An 18,915-nucleotide genomic window follows, 5' to 3' on the forward strand; every position below is an offset into this window, starting at 1 on the left:
GCGCAGTCTTTGCAACAGCTTGGTGGAAATAGTGATTGCATGTTCGTGGTAAGTTTTCCGACCAATCGTTCATCATCCCTAGCGGGCCGACCTTAGGGAGCAAGAAAACTTCTGACCTAGAGGCAAGGTGCCAAAGATAACTAGTTTAAGGTCCACTAAAACTACACTAAACTTACCTAAGTCTTTTTATCATTTATGATAGGCGTCTTAAGTTTTCTGGCCTCCCCTAGGCCGGTTAAAATGAAGTCTACAGTACCAGTGTCCAATTAAAGGCCATTGAGATTGAGTTAACCCCGAAAAATGATGATATTGCCTTTGCATTTACCAGAGATATAGCCTAGACTAATTTATAATCCTCCAGGCAGGAACGGTAAATACCTATTTACTGTTAAGTACACCTCTGCAGGCTGTAACCGTAGTGAGATCAAGTCTTCGATGTAGATATAGAAACGACAAAGGCAGTACACAAAACACGTGATACTGATGGGGATGATTACACGGAGGGGAACCTCCATTGTCGGGTCTTGGTCCTCCGATAGGTTCCTCCAGACCCTAGCTCGTTCAACAAAGCGCAAGAACCTGCGTCGTCCGAAGGTGATTCGGCGTTGAGACTCCATCTCAATGGATTCCATACTGTTGGTTCTGAGTTGACTGCTGAGCTCAGCAATCGGTGCTGCTTCTTTCCTTTTGCTAGGTCTGAACATCTCAATCGCATAGTAGGCTCCTCCATAGATACTAAACGCGGCATGATAAGCACTGCAGATCCTCCACAAAAGCTTCTCGGAGGCAGTTGGGAACTGAAAGTTCCATGCGAGGACGAATATGACGCTGAAGCCAATTAAAATCAGCGCCGCTCCTGGAGCATACCACGGCTCGGGGGATAGCCATATGTCTGAAGGTACTCGATCCCAAGGTCTTCGGGAAATAGGTCGAGATACGAAATTGATCCGCAGCTTATGTGCTAATGAGACATAATATCTCCAATGAGCGTCTATACCGAACCGTCTTTGGCTGATAAAGTCTAAAGGAGTCCGATAATAATCGAGTGGAAGCCCAGGGTGCGTCTGTACATTTATCCGTTAGTCTTCGTTTTCAATACTGCTCGGAAATCGGATCAACCCACGTTACATCTAGCATACTCACGAATTTCTTCGATTGTGATATTGTCTTTTGTGCTGATGAACTGAGGTTTGGATATAGAAGGTTTATGATACCAGAGAGCTGATATTATAAAAGTAATAAAGCAAAATGATAGTGTTGTTAACTCCAAGGTTGAAATCGCATATCCTTTATGAATGCGAGCAAGTTCTTTGATAGTAAACCATGCGGCTTGAAAAACCGTAATAATGCTGCCAAGGGATGAGCTCAATACACTGGGGACAAGTCTATCGAGGCAAGGCGTACGACAAGCGTCAGCTTCACCTTGCACCTCTATGGTATACTGACCGTGAGAGTGTATCCACTGAATTCCGCTCCTTGATCTCCAATTTGTCTACGTCCGGGAAATCGACGAAACCGGATTTAACGAGGTAGTGGAATTGTTCAGCGTTGATTGGGAAGCTTTTGCCATCGGCCTCAGAGTAGTCAGGCGCTGTGAGATGAAGACAGCCCATATCAACAAAGAAAGCGTGTATGAGCTTCCATTTATACCCTCTGCTCAAGTGGCTGTCTCTCTTAAAAGCCTGTCACGAGAGGGTCAGTTGCCAGTTATTACCATGTTCTAGTGTAAGCCTTTTACCTTGACACTTGAACGAGCACTGGAAAATTGCCCTAAAGCGATGCCGAAAAGGAAATCGGGGCCAAGAAATGTGATAATGGCGAGATTGAACTTGTCGAGAACCGGGTGGTACCATTTGTCGTGAGGCGAGCCAGCATTAGGATACGTGGAAACCCAAGCGCATAGCAGCAAAGTAACAAGACAGGACCATAAGACGTCGAGAGAGCCTCTGTCATCGCTGCTGTCTTTCCAGCCAACCAATGGCTGATGGTCAGAGGTGTTTGAGCTCATGGTGGCTGGCCAGAGGCAGCACGGTAACAGTGAAGTAATTGCTACAACGTGACGACATGTTGACTGGTATAGGTATATTTATCATCCAGCCTTTTCTGTCAACCTGTCTACCAGGACGAATGAACGATCCATGCTTTCTCGCTCTTGGCCCCCATGGTGCAACATCTTCAGCAGAGCCAACATGCATATTCGCAACCAACAATCACATCTGTGAAACAAATTGTGTGATGACAATTGTCAGTCCAGGAGTCTTTCAATTGCCAAATTCGTCTGCCTGATGCATGTTGGTTCCTCGACTCGATACTTATAAATAATAATTGGTTCTTTCATACACTCGACACGGATGTACCATGCTCCTGCAACGCAATCACATGCAAGTAAACGCTTCGGGCGAACAGGGCGCCTACGTATTCGTATGTGCGTGCTTTGGAGGGGCTGAGCGCTAAATACATGGCGCTGAGTGGACGGTTTGATTCAGCGGGTTAGATCCGCAACGCGGGACAAGAGGCTGCACCCGTCAAATTGAGCGCAGCTTGACCAATCGGATTGAGGAGACTTGCTCAACAGGCAAATTTGCTAAGCCCCTGGAGAGCTCCTGTTGAAACCAACCAAGCAATTTGTTGCAAGACGTAAGACACACACGTGTCGTCTCTCGTCGCGAACATTTCCTGTTTCAATATCTGCACGAATCCCCTCAGCTCGTCTCTTTCGAATCCTCACCATTCATCCCACTCGCCGAGACCTGCGACTGTGTCTTCTCCTGTCTCCTTTCAGCTCACGACAGCTCCAGCTCCCCCCCCGCGCTCCCCGCCTCGACTCGACCCGACCTGCCCGACCGACCGGTTTATACAACCCAAGCCGCCCCTCAAGATGGCGACCGAGTCTGAGCCATTGATCAATCCCAATCCCAAGCTCCAAACCTACTACAACACCTTCGAATCGAGAATTGGTTACAAGCTGTTCCTCGGCGACACGCGCCATTTCGGCTACTATGAACATGACACACGATGGCCATTCCCCATTGGCCGCGCGCTTCGGCGCATGGAGGACAAGCTTGGTGAAGCGCTGAACCTCCCCTCTGGGGCCCAGGTTCTCGATGCTGGCTGTGGTGTCGGACACGTCGCTATACACATGGCCACCAAGTTCAAGTACCGCGTGCAAGCATTCGACGTGGTCCCCCATCATGTTGCCAAAGCCAAGCGCAACGTTGCCCGTGCTGGCTTGCCTGACGGTCAGGTCAGTGTGCGGCGGATGGACTACCACCACCTTGAGTCTTTGGAAGACCAGTCAGTCGATGGCATCTACACTATGGAGACGTTCGTGCACGCTACAGACCCCAAAGGCGTCCTTGCCGGCTTCTACCAAAAGCTCCGGCCCGGTGGCCACATAGCGCTCTTTGAGTATGACCACGAGTTTATTGGCAATTCCACCGATGACATGGCCAATTCGATGCGTAAGATCAATGACATTGCTGCCATGCCAACAAATGATCTATCACATCCTGGTTTTTTCAAAGACATGCTTGAGGAGGCCGGGTTTACCGATGTCGTTGTGAGAGACTACTCGGACAACATCAAGCCTATGACACGGCTGTTCTACTTGGTCGCCTACATCCCCTGGCTGTTCGTCACTTTACTGGGCTTGGAGAAGCATTTCATTAATACAGTGGCTGGTGTGGAGTCATATCGGGGCCATGGACGTTGGCACTATGTAGCCATCTCGGCCACAAAACCCGGAGGCACAATTGAGAGCCCGAAGGAACGATAACTCATCTGCAAGGAGAAATGAAACGACCAACGCCCCAAGCAATTGACAACGAAAGGCGACGAGACAGTATTGAGATGTGGATTAGGAAGGGGTTTCTGGCTGCTTGGGCGAGGGACAATTAACACGAGTCTATGAGGTATAAAAGGAAGCAGTATACTCTTTAGTTTACTAAGAAAGAAATATCAAGAGTATTTTCAAGGGCAGCTCGGCTTTTTGTCATGACCAACTAGTTCCACAGAATTAAGCTTAAAATGAGGTTCAATACATGGCTAGTATGAAATCGAGATCAGTTTATCTGGCTGGTTCACCTTAGATAAAGGAAATCAAGCTAAGATAAGCACAGTCAGGTTAACCTAGACCATAGATTTCCATATAATCTTCTTAAAATAGACACTAAGTTACCTAGGAATATAGAAGCAAGCATCAAAGATTGAATATATTACTGAAGGAAAAAGGTTACTAAGGTGAAAACTATAGCTCGAACCATTTATGTCTAAGAACCTCCTCTGTACTAATCCGTTCCTGAAGATTATACTCAAATAACTGATTTAAAAGTTCCGCCATCAACTTCTGCTCAACTTCAGGAGTTTTCAACGACTGCTTAGGTTCCTCCTTGTACTTTTCACCCGCATCAAAAACCTCCATCGGTTTGCTCAGCGCCACCTCGAGCGACCAATCCTCTTCGTCACGACGCCATGTCCCATCGGGGTCGAAATACTCTTCACGCGCCTCCCATTTCGCCCACAAATCTTCTGGGAGCTTGCCAAAGAATCTCACCATCTCTGCCAATAACTCGTCTCTGTCGTAAATCATGTAGAAGAGCGGAAGCTGCTCTCTGATTTCGAACAGTGTACACCCAAGAGCCCAGAGATCACAGGCTGGGCCAATTGGATCGCGGCATTCTAGAAGAATCTCTGGTGGGAGATAATTCTCTGGGATACCGAGGTCTTCCGGTGGCGATGAGAACTTGAATGACTCGCCAAAGTCAATCACACAAATCTCTTCTGTGAGGAATTCGTCCCCGAGTTGGGAGATGTCGGCTGGCTGTACGAGGTACCTAGGGCTAGATGCTGGAAGCTCTACTCCTGATTCTGTCTGCACCTGGATCTTTTCGGGGTGCCCTAGCTGGGAGAGCAACTCATCCTCAGAGAGGTGATCCAGATTGGCCAACTTGACTAAAATGTTGGATGGGCGAAAGTCTTGCAAAGCATGTTAGGAATGTCAATTGATAACCTGAGTGGTAGACTTACCTCCGTGACAAATCCGATTCTTATGGAGGAAATTCAATGCTTGGGTTGTCTGATGAGCGAACTTTCGTAAGACAGCAGCAGGGTCCTTTTCCAACCGCATCCACAAACGGGGCGATACACAAGGCCCAAGTGGTGGGAGTGCCAGACATTGATGATTTCCATTTGGCCCTTCAATGGAGAATGAATCAAGCGGCGATGCAATGTACTTGGCGCCAGGCATGGACTGGTCGAGTTCCGGCAAGCTGCAGTCAAGAATCTCATCGGACTTCAAATCACTGACCATGACCTTGAGCGCGATGTAGCGAGCTTCAAATGAGTCCCGACAAAGCCACACTGTACCGAAGCCTCCATGGCCGAGTTTGTGAATAATTCGATAGCGATCTGATGGACCAAGCACGTCTCCAATATGGATGGGATGATAGCCACCTTCTTGGTAGTCCTCTAAGGGTTCCAGACCCTCATTTGAGCCGTGGAGGAAAGTGCCTTGCGAGGTTGCTGGAGCATGGTCGAGATCACCAGAGTAGTCAAGCGCCATTTCATCCCCAAACTGATCTTCAGTCGAACAAGGGCCATGCGAGCCCTGCGAACCCATGGTTTAGACCAGGGGCAATGGGAGGAGGTGTGAGTCGATTGGACAGAATCCTTCCCATGTGAGGTATGCTTGAGGAACACGCTGCAAGTTATAGTGCCTAACAGTTGCAATGAAACGGCGACAAGGCAGTGTGAAGGTGTGGATTAAGAGGTTAGATCAGGCACCATCAACATGAGTTTGAGAGGCATGAAAGTCAAATCCCTATATCACCTGACACAAAATTACCCCTCATTTATACCCAAGACCAGGTCTTATTGGTCTATTAGAGAAGGCGGTATATTCTTAGAAACATCAAGAGTGATCTCAGGAGCTGCTTAGTATCTTCCTAGCTGCTGCTTCACCAGCAATAACAGCACCCTCCATGAATCCCGCCCAATAGCTCGACGCTTCAGTACCAGCAAAATAGATCCCACCAATCGGCTTCGTCAGCGCAGGCCCGAACTGAGTCCAAACATTCGGCGGGAACGATCCCGTATGGCCCCCCCGAGAAAACTCCTCGTTATCCCATCTCTGAAGAACCCATGACTGGACCTCTCTCGCCTTGGGACCAAAGTATCTAACAAAGTCCTCCGTTACAGCAGCAAAGATTTCTTCTTCAGAGGCATCATCGAGTCTTCGCATCTCGTTGGCTTCCAGAAAACCCATCAAAGCACCGAAGCTTGCATCAGGGGGAGAACTGTCGAATGTAGACTGGGAGACACCCTCGAGACTCGCGACTTCACCGCTGAGGCCCTGGTCGCGCCAGAATGGGGTTTTGTAAATTGCAATGACTTTTCCGATTGAACCCATTGGTACACGCTGACAAAGCTGATCTCGTGCGGCGGGGAGGGGAGGCTGGTAGACGATTCGACCTGCAAGCGTGGGTGGAATGGCGATGATGACCTTGCTTGCTTGAACACGGAATGAATCGCCAACAACAAGATATGTCCCATCATTCTGGAGGATCTGTCGAACAGGTGCCTGAAGGCGGACTTTGTCACTGCCAAGACGTTCCGCCAGTTTGGTGGCGATGTTCTGTGGTCCGCCCTGGATTCGCTCTTCAAGAGATCCATTCTTGACGTTGGTCAACATCTCCATTCGGCCTTTTGTTTCTGGGTCTCCAGTTCGTGCAACGTTGATCACAGCGCTCAACAGTGAAACGTCCTCGCATTCTGCCGACATGATAGCTCTGTTTGTCATGTCAATCACTCCTCGGGCTGTACCATCGCGAGCAAAGCCATCGAGCCATGAAGACAGCGTTTGACGATCCCATTCCTTCGCCTTTGGGTGAGTCCACGGCTGATGCACGTCAATCTCACTCGCTATCTCATTGAGCTGTATTGTGATATCAGCTAGAGTCGCTATATCCTCTTCAGACAAGGGAGGTATTCCTTGCGTCTTAGCAGGATCGTACAGTAGACGACCCTGACCAGGTATCCACATGAGCATATCGCCCTCGATGTATGTCGGGAAGGTTTTGATGCCCAGATCACTGGCCAAAGCAAGCAATCTCTTGTGGTTCTTGCAGACGAATTCAGCTCCGGCCTCGACTTTGTGGCCGTTCCCATTCTTGACCTCCACGTCGTAGACCTTTCCGCCGACTCGATCTCGGGCTTCAAGGACAAGGACTGATTTGCCAGCAGCGACGAGATCTTTAGCAGCCGCAAGACCGCTGAGGCCCCCGCCGACGATAGCTACGTCGACGGGCTCATGTGTCCACTGCGTGGTGGGCGAAGAGGCGGATACTGTCATTTTTTGAACGAAAATGTACAAAGGGTAGGAATTGGAGATGATTCGAAAGTCGGAAAATATGTCTGCGAAGAACTTGTGATTTAATTATATCATTTTCTTACGAAATACAAGAGATATATATATATATGGTCTGGTATTGGATTTATAGATTGGAGCGGCGTTAAAAAGCTGTTTCTCTAATCTTAAGATGGATTTGGAGGTCTGCACATGGAGTCATTTGTGGATTGCCGCGGCTGTCAGAATGACCTGCTTTGGGCCGCATATAGTATCTTTCGAAGCGATCTCACTCTCAAGTCCGAGGATGAATGGGAAAGAAGGACCGAGCATGCAATATGCTATTGTAATAGCCTTTTTCGTCTGGGCCGTCGCAGCGATGGTATATCCTTGACTTCTATTCAAGGCTCTAAAACGGGTATCGCTATATATTCCACTCCACCAACTCCCCAATTTGGGCAGTCCACAGCGAGATCCACAATTATGCAGCTAACCTGTTTTGGGGGCATTCACATGGCTTCTGCAACTGTTGTTGTACTTGGTTCTGATCATCAATGGCTATTAGGCTACTGCGAAATCGGCAATTGCTCTCCCCAGATTTGGGAAGAGATGAACCTCGGCAGGTAGATCACTATAAGAAGTTGTATCTAACTATGAAAGAAAGAAACAAAGAGAAAGAGCTCTTATGACTTTGCAATTCTAGTTACCTCAATACTATTCGTGATCCCAAACGTCCAGAATCATGGCTTCCCAAATCGAGAACAGCTTCTTGCATGAAGTCGAGAAAACGAGTGAGTCTTTGAAATGCACTTTTGTATTGATCCATTACTAAGACACTGCGTTGTCAATATTGATGTTGATTCGCTCAATACCGAATTCATACGATCTCTACCAATTACTCCCAACGATCAAACATGCAATCCGGCCTGGCTGTCCCTAGCTCTCCAGGATCCATCAAATGCAGACTTGATCAAGGCTACAGCGCTTGAGCTTCAGAACCAGGGGCTTCTTGCGATATGCTCACGACTGGTAAGAACACAGATATTCCTAGCATCATTCTCCTATTCCTAACTGTCACAGGCCGTTCATCTCTGCAAAAGAAACATCAACCTGATCAAAGGCCGCGTCTTGGTTCAAACGAGCCCGTCAGCTGCATACAATTTCCAAGAGACTTTGGATCATGCACGCTTGTACGTATCTGAGTTTGAGAAGGCTGGGATCCCAAAGAACAGATATTGTATCAAGATCATGGCTACGGGTCCTGGAATGAATGCTGCCAAAGTTCTTCAAGATGAAGGCATCCCGACCTTGGGAACCGGCGTGTTTAGCGTGGTTCAGGCTGTGGCGTGCAGCCAGGCGGGTTGCTTATACATCAGCCCATATTACAACGGTAAGACAGCCCGTGACATATTTGTTTCATGTTGGCTTAGCTGACTTGTAGTCCTTCAGAAATACGAACCCACCTGAACCCATCTCTGTGGCCCGATGTCCAGGATCCTGCATTGGAGCACCCGTTCTCCCATCGTATCGCTCAGATGGTTCAGGCATATAAGACCTTGTTTGCTAAAACTGGCAAAGAGCAGCCATTAGTTAAGAATGCTGGGTAAGAACTTTCGCCTCTATATATATCAACTTCATCCCAGCTCACAGCAATAGCTTTCGCTCGCACAGAGAAGTGCTTGCCTCGGCTGAACTCGGCTGCCATTCTGCAACTATTTCCCAGGATCTATTGGAGGAGCTTAAGACTTTAACACCAGGAGAAGTTCCACTGCCCGCTGCTCTTAAGGTAGCCTGCTTGAAGCATCCTTATGCTGACAATGTACCTATTCCTTCGCCAAGACTAGGAGAACTGCTCACTCGACATCTTGATGCCACTCTGAATGAAGGAAAAGAATGGTCTGCAAAGGATTTGACGGCTGATTTATTGGTTGATGAAGGCAAAGCGTTGGAGAATTTTATGAATGGAGATCCGGAAGCGGCTCGCATGGTCAAGGAAGCTCTGGATATGTTTATTTTCTGTGAGGAGGAGACACAAAAGCTCATCAAAGGGGCAGCCTTAGTCGCAAGTCTATAAGTAATCTCGATAGTTATACGAATCCACACTTGAAGCTCTTCATGCTCGAGATATTTCATATTAACGTCATTAGTATTATGTCTGCCTTTTGTCCTTAATTAATTGCATAGGCAGATAATACTCTGCCTCGAATGTGCTTTTTATGTATCTAGAGTTCATTGTAGTGGAGAACTAACACTACTCGACAGCATTGCCTCGTCCGCATTACACATTTAATTATATATTGTATTTTACGGCGTGATTCTGCTCCAGAGCTGAGGCCCGTCACAAACCTCTCGTTAATGCTATCGGGCAATCAGCCACGACGGTCTTAAACTCAGTGGAGTCCGCAAGGCTTCTATCAACCCAGACCCCGCATCGGTAGTCCGCGGGCACCTTGTACAGGAGACCAACCCGTTGGCGAGCCCAATCGTTTAGGATTGCCTCTTTCGGATGGATGGGCTCAAGACGTTTGTCCAAAAAACTCATTCACTTCGAGCAGTTAGGCAGGTAGGCTCGTGGTGATGGGTATATAAATAAAGTAAGCAATTTATATATATATAAGCAAGGCTAAGTGCCTTTAAAATATAATTCTTATCAAGCAACTCGATAACACAAACAGAACTCATACCATTTTGTTAGTGCCCACGATGTCTCAGCTGGTACGTTCCTCTGCCTTGGAAAAGACTACGGAAGGGAGAATTGGTTGTCTAAACTTTTGCAGCAACCAACAAACCGTCCAATCAATCATATAGCAATTTCCTGCACTGATATCGATGGACTCGTCAAATGGTATAAAAATGTTCTCGGTTTCGAGGTTATTAGCGATATCCAGCATTGCATCAAAACAAAAGACCCAACCCCATTTGAGACAATCTTCGTCTCATACCCACCATCACTCCAGGAGCTTAAATTCGCCATTCTCACAACTGGCAACGGCGTATGTATCGAATGTTTTCAGTTTATCGACCCGCCGCCAAAACCGCGAGATGAGGATTTTGAATATACCAGGGCTGGCGTTTTCCATATCTGTGTAACTGATAGAAACCCCGAGATACTGTTAAAGAAAATTGTAGATGAGGGTGGAAGGACGTTGGGAGGGTGGATGGATTATTCAAGGTTTGGGCTCGAGGGACATAAGGGGATATATACACAGGACCCATGGGGTAATGTGGTTGAGATTATGAGTTTAAGTCTCGAGAGGGTTTCTTCAACTGGAACAGCGTTGATGAATGCTGCGAAGATGCTTGCAAAGGGCAAGCTGTAAGTAATCACCCTAAAATAAGTATATACATTTGTCAAGGGCATGATGAGGCTGCATATTAATCGAGTAATTGTAGCCAGCGAATTTATTCTATATTGGGAAAGGCTCTAAAAGTAGATTTATATAGAGATTAAGTAACCATGTAACCGCCATCAACTGGCAATGCAATACCGGTGATCCACATCGATTGTTCGTTCGCGAGGAAAATGGCCGCTTTAGCAACATCTGCGGCCATCCCTAGCGTCCCCCAAGGATGTTTAGCAACAGTTGTAGCGTTGAGTGTCTCGTCTTCGAGCATCACTCGATCCATCTCGGTCTTGATGACTTGGGAGATAATTGCGTATTAGTTGATGGAGGTCAAAAAGTAAGAACAACTGAGTAAGGAGGGTAGCCCTGAAACTCACAGCCGGGACAAATGGCATTAACATGGATCTTGGATGGACCATATTCGCGAGCAGTGCACTTTGTCATTTGAACAACTGCAGCTTTGGTGGCGCTGTAGGAAACTATCGAGCAAGGCCGTTAGCGAGCAGGGTAACATTTTGCCCATTTGGTAGACTGACTATGCTCAACTTCTGACTTCAAGCCATAGACGGACGCGATATTGATGATCCATCCCCGTTCTCCTGTTGACCAGGGTGTTTGGCGAAGCAATTGACGGATGGCATATTTGCAACCCAGGAACACCGACCTGGCATTGATGGCCCAGGTAGTATCAAAAGTTGAATCATCCGTGTCGGCAATGAGCTTCGGCCCCAGCTTTCCGTGTGACTCAAGGGAGATGCCTGCGTTGTTAACGAGCACATCTAGCCTGCCAAATCTCTCCACTGTTGTGTGGATAAGGGTTTGGATATCTTCAGAACAGGAAACGTCTGTTCGGACATAGATAGCTTCACCATCTGTCTCATTGTTGATCAAGTCAACAGTGGCCGTTGTGGTATTCGGGTTGTCGGAGCGAAGATCTGCGCAGACAATTTTCCATCCTAGGTCACCATAGTTTATAGCAATGGCTCGACCCAGGCCTGAAGATGCACCCGTTACAATTGCAACTTTGTGGACCATTTTTGGCTGATAAAAAGAATGGACGTGATTAGGAAACCCAGAAAGATACTGACGCGAACGATGGACTTAATTTTGTAGTAAAGTTACAACTGTGTCGAGTAATTTTAGTCTACGTTGAAACGAGATACTGATATTTAAGTGGAAATCAATTACTTGGCCACGAGTATAGAGTTTTGTATATCTATGTCTCGCACTTTAAACAGATTAGGAATAGTATTAATTAATTACTTAGCCACGAGTATAGAGTTTTATACATCTCTATATCTCGCACTTTGAACAGATTAGGAACAGTGTCAATCACCGCTAGGCTTGCTTGATTGGGACCATTCCAAAAGCAAGATAGTCAACTTTTTATTCGCCACGTAATAGAGGTTCGGAATAACTCCATATCGAGCTAGTGAGCAAGCTGAGGAACAAATCGGCGAGGAATATAAGGTATTGCGCGAGGCGAGATGAAAGTGACTACTCAATCTTGTTATCACCATGCTCCGCCTCTTCCTATACCTTCAGCTATTAAAATATCCCTCCGATTAGACACGATCCCGTCCAATCTCTACCAGATCTAAGACGCTTCTTCTTGATCGTTGGTCTGGCTATTTGGATATGGATGATGAACTCAGTGGCAAAGTCGCCCTTGTGACAGGCGCATCGGGGGGCATTGGCTTCGCTTGTGCTCGACTCCTTGCATCAAAGGGCGCCAGTGTCGCTCTTCTGGACCTAGCCGATGCCACAGACCAATCCCAAGAACTGAACCAGCGCTATGGGTCTCGAACAATGTTTATTAAACTTGACATCACTCATATTGGTGCTGTTGAAGAAGCGGTGGGAATGGCCGTATCATGGAAAGGGCGCCTTGACTTTGCTATTAATGCAGCGGGCATTTTGCCTGCTGGGGTCAATATAGATTGTATCGACACTTCTATCTGGCGTCGGGTGATCGACATTAACTTGAATGGGACGTTCTATTGCATGCAGCAGGAGATTCGCATGTTTCTTGAGCTTGGGATCTCTGGCTCTATCGTCAACGTTTCCTCGGACGCCGGGACCATTGGCACAGTAGGTTGTGCAGCCTACGTTGCTTCCAAGCACGCAGTCAACGGTTTTACCAAGACGGCGGCACTTGAATACGCAACGAAAGGCATCCGTGTCAATGCGGTAGCGCCTGGGAATATCGACACGCCCATGTTGAGCCAGCTTGGTATGTCCGCGGAGGCACTGGGACACGCGACCCAGCCTTCGGGAAAATTGGGAAAGCCTGGAAACGTGGCCGAGTTGATTGTGTTCTTGCTTTCGGAGCGCGCCGAGTTTATGAATGGATCTATTGTAGCCATTGATGGTGGCACTACAATTGCGGGTTACTCAAACGGCGATGCATCACAGGTATTCATGGAAGTAAAGTGACAATATTACTACAAAAGCTTTACTTACTTAATACCTTGCTATGTGAGCAATGGAACTTATTTTAAACTGCATACGATTAATCTATTCCGAAGACGTATAAGAACAAGGCAAAGAATGTCCGTATTTTAGTGTCCCTTTAGGAGTCATGGTTACGCGTTGAAAATGGTCCGTATCTGAAGTAAAAAGGAAAAACAGTTCAAAGAGTACCTCGGTATTGGTCTAAATGATCACATCAGGTCAACTTCGCATCATCGATGGCTTCGTGATATTGAACGAGGGTTACTCAGAGTTCTCTGAAACAAAATGTCTTCAAACCTCCGACGTACAGATGGAATTTCGGATGAAACGGTTTCTTCTATAGTTATATGCCAAGAAACTATGGACTCTCAAGTCGGTTTCCGAACATAACAGGCTTCAACTCGCTGAAAATTAGAGGAACAAATCCTCAATCAAGAAGGCAGGTTCTAATATGGGAACATGTGAGTGCAAGGTTATGTTTCAACACTATAGTCGTAGATAAGTTATATTTTCCCATACAACAACATTATCTGATAACACTGAAGCAAACATGGTTTAATCGTACTGCTCCGGCTGTGGGGTCTGATATTCTTTGCGGCCGAATGCAATCCAGTATAACAAAGCATACAGCAAAACTCCTACAATTACACAAGACACATAGTTCATCAAATCTGCTTGAACCGGGACGAATAAAGGGAAGCAATAGAAAACAAGTGCAATCGTAGTCCAAACCAAGACAACAATGTTCGCAATCAGACCAAGCTTGGGGTACCAGAAAGGGCCTGGGGTGATGTTCGACCGGCCGTACCACAAAAGACACGCTATGCTGGTAAAGTAGGTCATGTACTGTAGAAGGATGCCGCCTGAAACAAGAGAATTGAAAGCAAGCTGCGAGCCCATGTAGATACACCCAAGGACAGCTGTCCAGGAACAAGACCAGACGTGGGCATAGATTGGAGTACCGTAAGGTTCTGGAGCAATTTGAGAAAGAAATCGATGAAATGGAAATCCTTTGTCTTTGCTGAAAGCCCAAGCAATGCGAGACTGCCAAGTATGGATGCCAATGATAGCGCCTGCAGCGGATATCAATACCAAGCTCTGCAATCCTAACGCAGCAGCAGTGTTCTGTTTGAACGCATCTTGGAAGATCTGTAGCGATGGCGTGGCAGAGTTGACAATGTTATCGACTGAGGGAGCCGCCAGGAAGAGCGCAAGGATTATAGGAAGTCCAGTCGCGCTGCCAAGAGCAACTGTTACTAGTAGAGCTTGAGGTATGTTTCTTCGAGGGTTTGGAATCTCGTCAGCCAGATGCACCACAGCGTCGAGGCAGGAGAAGGCCCAGTTAGGGGCGTTGAGTCCGATCATGAAGGCCACACCATTGGACCAGCCCGAGATGTTGTACAGGTTGACAAAGAGATTGTCTGCAGATTGTTTCTGTGGGCTCGCCGCCAAAACGCCAACAAATACAACTATCACGGTGCAGACGGTGAAGACGAGGAGAAAACGGCTGACCCAGGGGAGAACACGCTCAAAGCAATTGAAGGTGAATGCCAGCAGGTTCAGAACCTGGAACCCCACGAACCCCATCCAAGGACTATAATTGAAGTCGGGGTTTGTAATAGAGACCATGGCGAAGATGGTGGTTGGCACGGCGAGGCAGACCGAAGCACTAGTGCATACAGCCCCAGCCCATCCCACAATGCCAGTGATATAGGAAAGAAAGCGTCTATGCTTTGGAGGAGCTAGAACAGCGACCCAGAAGTATTGACCGCCCGAGTGAGGCAGAGCTGAGGCAAGCTCGCCTAGGCTGATGGCAACACATACAGCGATGATTGCCATGATGAGGAAGCCGTAGATGAAGAGGGGGGGGCCGCCAAGAGCGACGCCGCTGGCGAGACCCACGATGAGGGTGATGGCTGTATTGGTGATCGAGTGGCCGATGCCCATGGCCGTCCAAACGGTAAACGGCTTTTGGTGCATCTGGTAGTGGGATCCATCCATGATAGAGATACTTGGCGACTGGTGCAAATGGCCATGCTGTTGGCTCTTTCGTTCTTTGGAAGAGGCTTCTGTTTCCATGGTATCGTCGCTACTGCGCAACTAAAGAAGAAAGATTGAATATGCAACGATAAAAAGGGGATATGAAGGATAGAGTGGTCAGAGGGTGGTGTTAGAGTTATGAGAAGGTGATGATTGGAAAGCACCGTGTTTAAATACACCATCTTGGGGTATCAACTGTAGAAGTACTTGCTAGCCATAACGTTAAACTTTAGGCTGCGAACACGGGTGATTGGGTATCAAGCTGACAAGAATTAAGCGTCAAGAGGCTCGACAGTTACTATGCATGAACCTGAGCCACGATAGTATAGATCGGAACCATGCAGAAGATACTGGGGAAAACCTGGAGGCGGACACCCTTGACTCCAATGGCTTGCTATTGGCTAGAGATGGTGGTGGTTCGTGACTCTTGGACTAGCGGAAACTTCCACCGCTCGGAGAAGAGAGATTAGCTTGGACCCACACCATCGACAGTCTCGCACATTGTCCAAATTAGGATAAAAGCCTGACCACCGCCAAGGATCGGCATTGTGATGGAAGATAACATATGAGCCTAGATTTGTTCGCATTTCTTCCAAAACAGTCAACTTTATAGGCATCTTAAAATGGTCAGAGAGACGAGCGACTTCCGAACCGTCTGAGTTAAATAGCCTCATTTGCTCGACGTCAAGGAACCCAGCCACGATCCTGACGCTCACCTCTCCCATCATCATCATCATCATCTATCTACCTCGATTGCCCGTAGCCAACCACCGCTATCAAAATGTCATTTGTCGCTTCCCCAGAACAAGTTCGCACCTTTGAGGAGTTCTCTTCCAAGCCCTCCTTCTCCCAAGAAGCCATCGTTATCGACTTCACTACCACCCCTGAATATGTCCGCAGCGTCCTGCCGCCCGGTCTGCAGCCGGGCGACACCCCCACCGGCCATATCCTCATGGCCACTATGGAGAGCAAGCTGTGCGGAGAGTTTGACTGTGCCATTGTGAGCCTCGACGTCAAGTTCCGTGGCAAGGCCGGCACCTTTATGCTCGAGATTATTATTAGTAATGATCTTCCCGTCACCTGGGGTCGTGAGGTCTGGGGCGAGGCCAAGAAAACTGGCACATGTCGACTCTGGCGATCTGGAGATTGGCGTTATGCCTATGCTGAGCGCAATGGCGTTCGTCTTATCGAGGTGCAAGCCAAGTTCGACGAGGATCTTGCGCCCGGGGTTCGCGACTCGGTTAACTTTGAGATCAAAGCTTACCCTCACGCCCAAGGCAAGGGCCTCCAATGGGAGCCTCTCATCAGCACCCTCGAAGTTCGTGAACACGATGTCCACCACTCCGTTGGCCATGGCCGTCTTACTATTCGAGGTACCACTGCCGACCCTCTTCACAGCATCCCAATCGAGTCTGTCGGCGATTTCAAGTACACCACTGGTCGGGCGGATTATACTGTCGTGTCTGTGGACGAACTTGGCGTTGGCCAGGCCTATCTGCCCCATCTGATCGGTCGTCACTACGAAGATGTTCGAGTTCATAAGGTTGGCGCTGAATGGACTGAGCTCAAGGATGAGGAGGTGGAGGAAGAGTCATACCCTGTACGGAGGTTCCTCACACCCGGATTTAAGAACTTGAAGTAATATCATCAAGGGAAAGGAAACACAGATCCCAGTCCAGGCCTTTCGAAAAATACAACCGTACTACTTATGAGAGCTATGTTTTCTTATGCCTTGTAATATTTGTGACTGAGTCTTGGAAACGCACTAGTAGTTGATTGCATTGTGAATAAAAACTACGGCATCCCCACATATCGAACCTAAAAGTCGATAATAAAACTGCATGAATGGCTCTCTTTCACCTTCCAATATTCGAGCCGTCGTTAGAGGTTTCGTGTGAACTGGAGCGGTAAGCCCTCATCAGTGACTGGCTTGACCATTGACCCGTCTGGCCCCTCTGTTGTTCCTGGTGATACTCACTTAGAAAAATGACTTGTAATCTAACGATGCTTGTAGTAGTGACACTAGGAAACAGCCGTCGGCTTGTACCCAAGCCTTCATGATCAGGATGAAACACTGACAGGACGATAACGCCAAACATAAGTATAATACGAAGCCTTTCCACCATGTGAGCTGCAAGGGCCTTGCTTGTCTCACTAGCAAAAGCACAATCCAAACATCAAGAGCAATGTTGAAGGCTCCATGGGTCCATGCTTAAGACTATTCTTATATAACTAGCTTTACATAAGATATACTAATTATATAGTTTCACGATTTATAAAACTGCTAAGGATATTCCTTGATGTAACATAACTTGTAGCCATGACGCTTTAACTCCCATGTCTCTTAACTTCCAGATTTCCCTTACAAGCTCAAGCCCACGGTTATATGTCTGAACTCGAGTCCACCGAGTTAGTCTCTGAAATGTGGTTTCTACTAATGCTCGCTCCTCTACGAATGATGAAGGTAACTCGGGACCAGCGATGGTAAGTAAAGGCCCTACCCAGTTCAGTAGAGGGTGACCATCAGGAATACATCTCAATATTCTCATCGCCTCGAGTACCATATCGATCAAAGGCAAATCGGTTGCAGTCGTTGTTCCTTCTACTTGCGTTGCATTGGCTTGGTAAAGCATAATAAGGCCAATTCTGCGATACCCTTCAGCTAACTGTAAAAGAAGTTCCTGATGGCAAATGGTGTCTGGAGGTGTCCATCCATACAGCCGTGCTTCTATATCACTGAAAGTCGACATGCAGACCGATTTGGAGTCAAGGACCGATCTGAAATAACGGCCTGCCTCCGAGATCAGGGGACATAAAGTGCTCGAGACACCAGTAACAGGATGGGTGAGAGAGTCGAATGGCGGCCTTTGTATTGCAATTACGACCGAAGCAGTAGACCCATAAGAATCTCCGGTTGGTACTAAGAAGGATGTGAAAGCCTCGCAATAAAGATATAGACCAAAGAGATAAAAGGCGAACGGATCCGTGGGTGCCGAGTCTGCGAGTGACTCGATGATATTGCTGATGCCACTTATGAACATGATGCCAACATCGTTTCCTAGTGGATCTAGCCAAGCCGAAGAAACAAATAAAATGAGAGAGGACAGAATGGTAGTACGGAGGAGGGTCTGCTGCTTTGTTTGTGATGCCTGTAATCTGTCGATTTCTTTCTGTAATGAGGAGATGGCTAGGCCCCTGGTCTGAAGGGCTGAAGGTAGCTTATCCGGTTGAAAATAGTGCTGATGTGCTTCTGAAACACTCTCTAGTGTGTGCCTCAAGGCTTTCGAATGTCGCAGCCAGCCGGAAAGCGCATATGAGAGAGGATTCGTAGGTGGGTAAAAGATGGCCATGGACAAGCAAGCGCTATCATACCAATGCCTAAGAGTTGCATTTTCTAGAGCACTAGGAGCTGAGGGTGCCCGCTCGTTGAACACCCACGGCCTCTCGATCTGCCAGATATCGTGGCTAAAGTTTCCAGTGCATGTCTCTTTACGTAGCAAACAGCGTGTGCAAATAGGTCGTCTCTCGTCGCATTTGACCTTGCGACGTTTGCACTGCTCGCAACCACTACGAGACTTTGTCTTTGGCTTCTTCGACGCCTTCATGGTCTTGGAGAAGCAGGCTGCGTCTGATGAAGAGATGGGGTCTCTAAATGAAGAGTATTGCTAGTTGAGCTGGGGAATTTGAGGCGGGGTAGTAAAGCTTTGAGGGTGGCGAAGTACTTAGCGTGGCGGT

General features: G+C 47.6%; 11 protein-coding genes across 11 annotated transcripts; 5 read left to right on the forward strand and 6 right to left on the reverse strand.

The window, feature by feature from the left end:
* Positions 1–293: 293 nt before the first annotated feature.
* BKA55DRAFT_577197 (uncharacterized protein) lies at positions 294–2,317 on the reverse strand. The gene is made up of 4 exons (XM_046193575.1): positions 1,739–2,317; positions 1,447–1,682; positions 1,124–1,349; positions 294–1,064 (listed from the first exon to the last, which is right to left on the reverse strand). Exons 1-4 carry the CDS (start codon positions 2,006–2,008, stop codon positions 348–350), a joined length of 1,449 nt encoding a protein of 482 aa, XP_046046017.1. The 5' UTR covers positions 2,009–2,317; the 3' UTR covers positions 294–347.
* A 302-nt stretch (positions 2,318–2,619) lies between these two features.
* BKA55DRAFT_577198 (S-adenosyl-L-methionine-dependent methyltransferase) lies at positions 2,620–4,205 on the forward strand. Its single transcript, XM_046193576.1, has one exon. It carries the CDS (start codon positions 2,879–2,881, stop codon positions 3,773–3,775), a length of 897 nt encoding a protein of 298 aa, XP_046046018.1. The 5' UTR covers positions 2,620–2,878; the 3' UTR covers positions 3,776–4,205.
* Positions 4,200–5,793, reverse strand: BKA55DRAFT_577200 (kinase-like domain-containing protein). The gene is made up of 2 exons (XM_046193577.1): positions 5,026–5,793; positions 4,200–4,974 (listed from the first exon to the last, which is right to left on the reverse strand). The coding sequence occupies exons 1-2, from the start codon at positions 5,615–5,617 to the stop codon at positions 4,247–4,249; spliced, it is 1,320 nt and encodes a 439-aa protein (XP_046046019.1). The 5' UTR covers positions 5,618–5,793; the 3' UTR covers positions 4,200–4,246.
* Positions 5,794–5,918: 125 nt separating this feature from the next.
* Positions 5,919–7,258, reverse strand: BKA55DRAFT_577201 (monoamine oxidase; the record flags this gene model as incomplete). Its single annotated transcript, XM_046193578.1, has 1 exon — positions 5,919–7,258. Exon 1 carries the CDS (start codon positions 7,043–7,045, stop codon positions 5,921–5,923), a length of 1,125 nt encoding a protein of 374 aa, XP_046046020.1. The 5' UTR covers positions 7,046–7,258.
* An 826-nt stretch (positions 7,259–8,084) lies between these two features.
* Positions 8,085–9,416, forward strand: BKA55DRAFT_519187 (uncharacterized protein; the record flags this gene model as incomplete). The annotated part of the gene is made up of 6 exons (XM_046188320.1): positions 8,085–8,133; positions 8,283–8,371; positions 8,423–8,532; positions 8,575–8,732; positions 8,792–8,945; positions 8,999–9,416. The coding sequence occupies 6 exons, from the start codon at positions 8,085–8,087 to the stop codon at positions 9,414–9,416; spliced, it is 978 nt and encodes a 325-aa protein (XP_046046021.1).
* A 629-nt stretch (positions 9,417–10,045) lies between these two features.
* On the forward strand, positions 10,046–10,705 carry BKA55DRAFT_542816 (uncharacterized protein; the record flags this gene model as incomplete). Its single annotated transcript, XM_046190521.1, has 3 exons — positions 10,046–10,057; positions 10,120–10,658; positions 10,699–10,705. The coding sequence occupies 3 exons, from the start codon at positions 10,046–10,048 to the stop codon at positions 10,703–10,705; spliced, it is 558 nt and encodes a 185-aa protein (XP_046046022.1).
* Positions 10,706–10,789: 84 nt separating this feature from the next.
* On the reverse strand, positions 10,790–11,721 carry BKA55DRAFT_519385 (uncharacterized protein; the record flags this gene model as incomplete). The annotated part of the gene is made up of 3 exons (XM_046188338.1): positions 10,790–10,983; positions 11,064–11,165; positions 11,223–11,721. The coding sequence occupies 3 exons, from the start codon at positions 11,719–11,721 to the stop codon at positions 10,790–10,792; spliced, it is 795 nt and encodes a 264-aa protein (XP_046046023.1).
* Positions 11,722–12,324: 603 nt separating this feature from the next.
* Positions 12,325–13,122, forward strand: BKA55DRAFT_519588 (short-chain dehydrogenase/reductase SDR; the record flags this gene model as incomplete). The annotated part of the gene is made up of 1 exon (XM_046188356.1): positions 12,325–13,122. One exon carries the CDS (start codon positions 12,325–12,327, stop codon positions 13,120–13,122), a length of 798 nt encoding a protein of 265 aa, XP_046046024.1.
* Positions 13,123–13,695: 573 nt separating this feature from the next.
* BKA55DRAFT_519870 (amino acid/polyamine transporter I) lies at positions 13,696–15,120 on the reverse strand (the record flags this gene model as incomplete). Its single annotated transcript, XM_046188370.1, has 1 exon — positions 13,696–15,120. The coding sequence occupies one exon, from the start codon at positions 15,118–15,120 to the stop codon at positions 13,696–13,698; it is 1,425 nt and encodes a 474-aa protein (XP_046046025.1).
* Positions 15,121–15,765: 645 nt separating this feature from the next.
* On the forward strand, positions 15,766–16,892 carry BKA55DRAFT_666133 (uncharacterized protein; the record flags this gene model as incomplete). The annotated part of the gene is made up of 2 exons (XM_046197770.1): positions 15,766–16,780; positions 16,833–16,892. Exons 1-2 carry the CDS (start codon positions 15,962–15,964, stop codon positions 16,890–16,892), a joined length of 879 nt encoding a protein of 292 aa, XP_046046026.1. The 5' UTR covers positions 15,766–15,961.
* Positions 16,893–17,319: 427 nt separating this feature from the next.
* On the reverse strand, positions 17,320–18,874 carry BKA55DRAFT_577204 (fungal-specific transcription factor domain-containing protein). Its single transcript, XM_046193579.1, has one exon. The coding sequence runs from the start codon at positions 18,783–18,785 to the stop codon at positions 17,454–17,456; it is 1,332 nt and encodes a 443-aa protein (XP_046046027.1). The 5' UTR covers positions 18,786–18,874; the 3' UTR covers positions 17,320–17,453.
* Positions 18,875–18,915: the final 41 nt, after the last annotated feature.

The sequence above is a fragment of the Fusarium redolens genome (genome assembly GCF_020744475.1).
Source record: "Fusarium redolens strain MPI-CAGE-AT-0023 chromosome Unknown BKA55scaffold_14, whole genome shotgun sequence".
Lineage (NCBI taxonomy): Eukaryota > Fungi > Ascomycota > Sordariomycetes > Hypocreales > Nectriaceae > Fusarium > Fusarium redolens.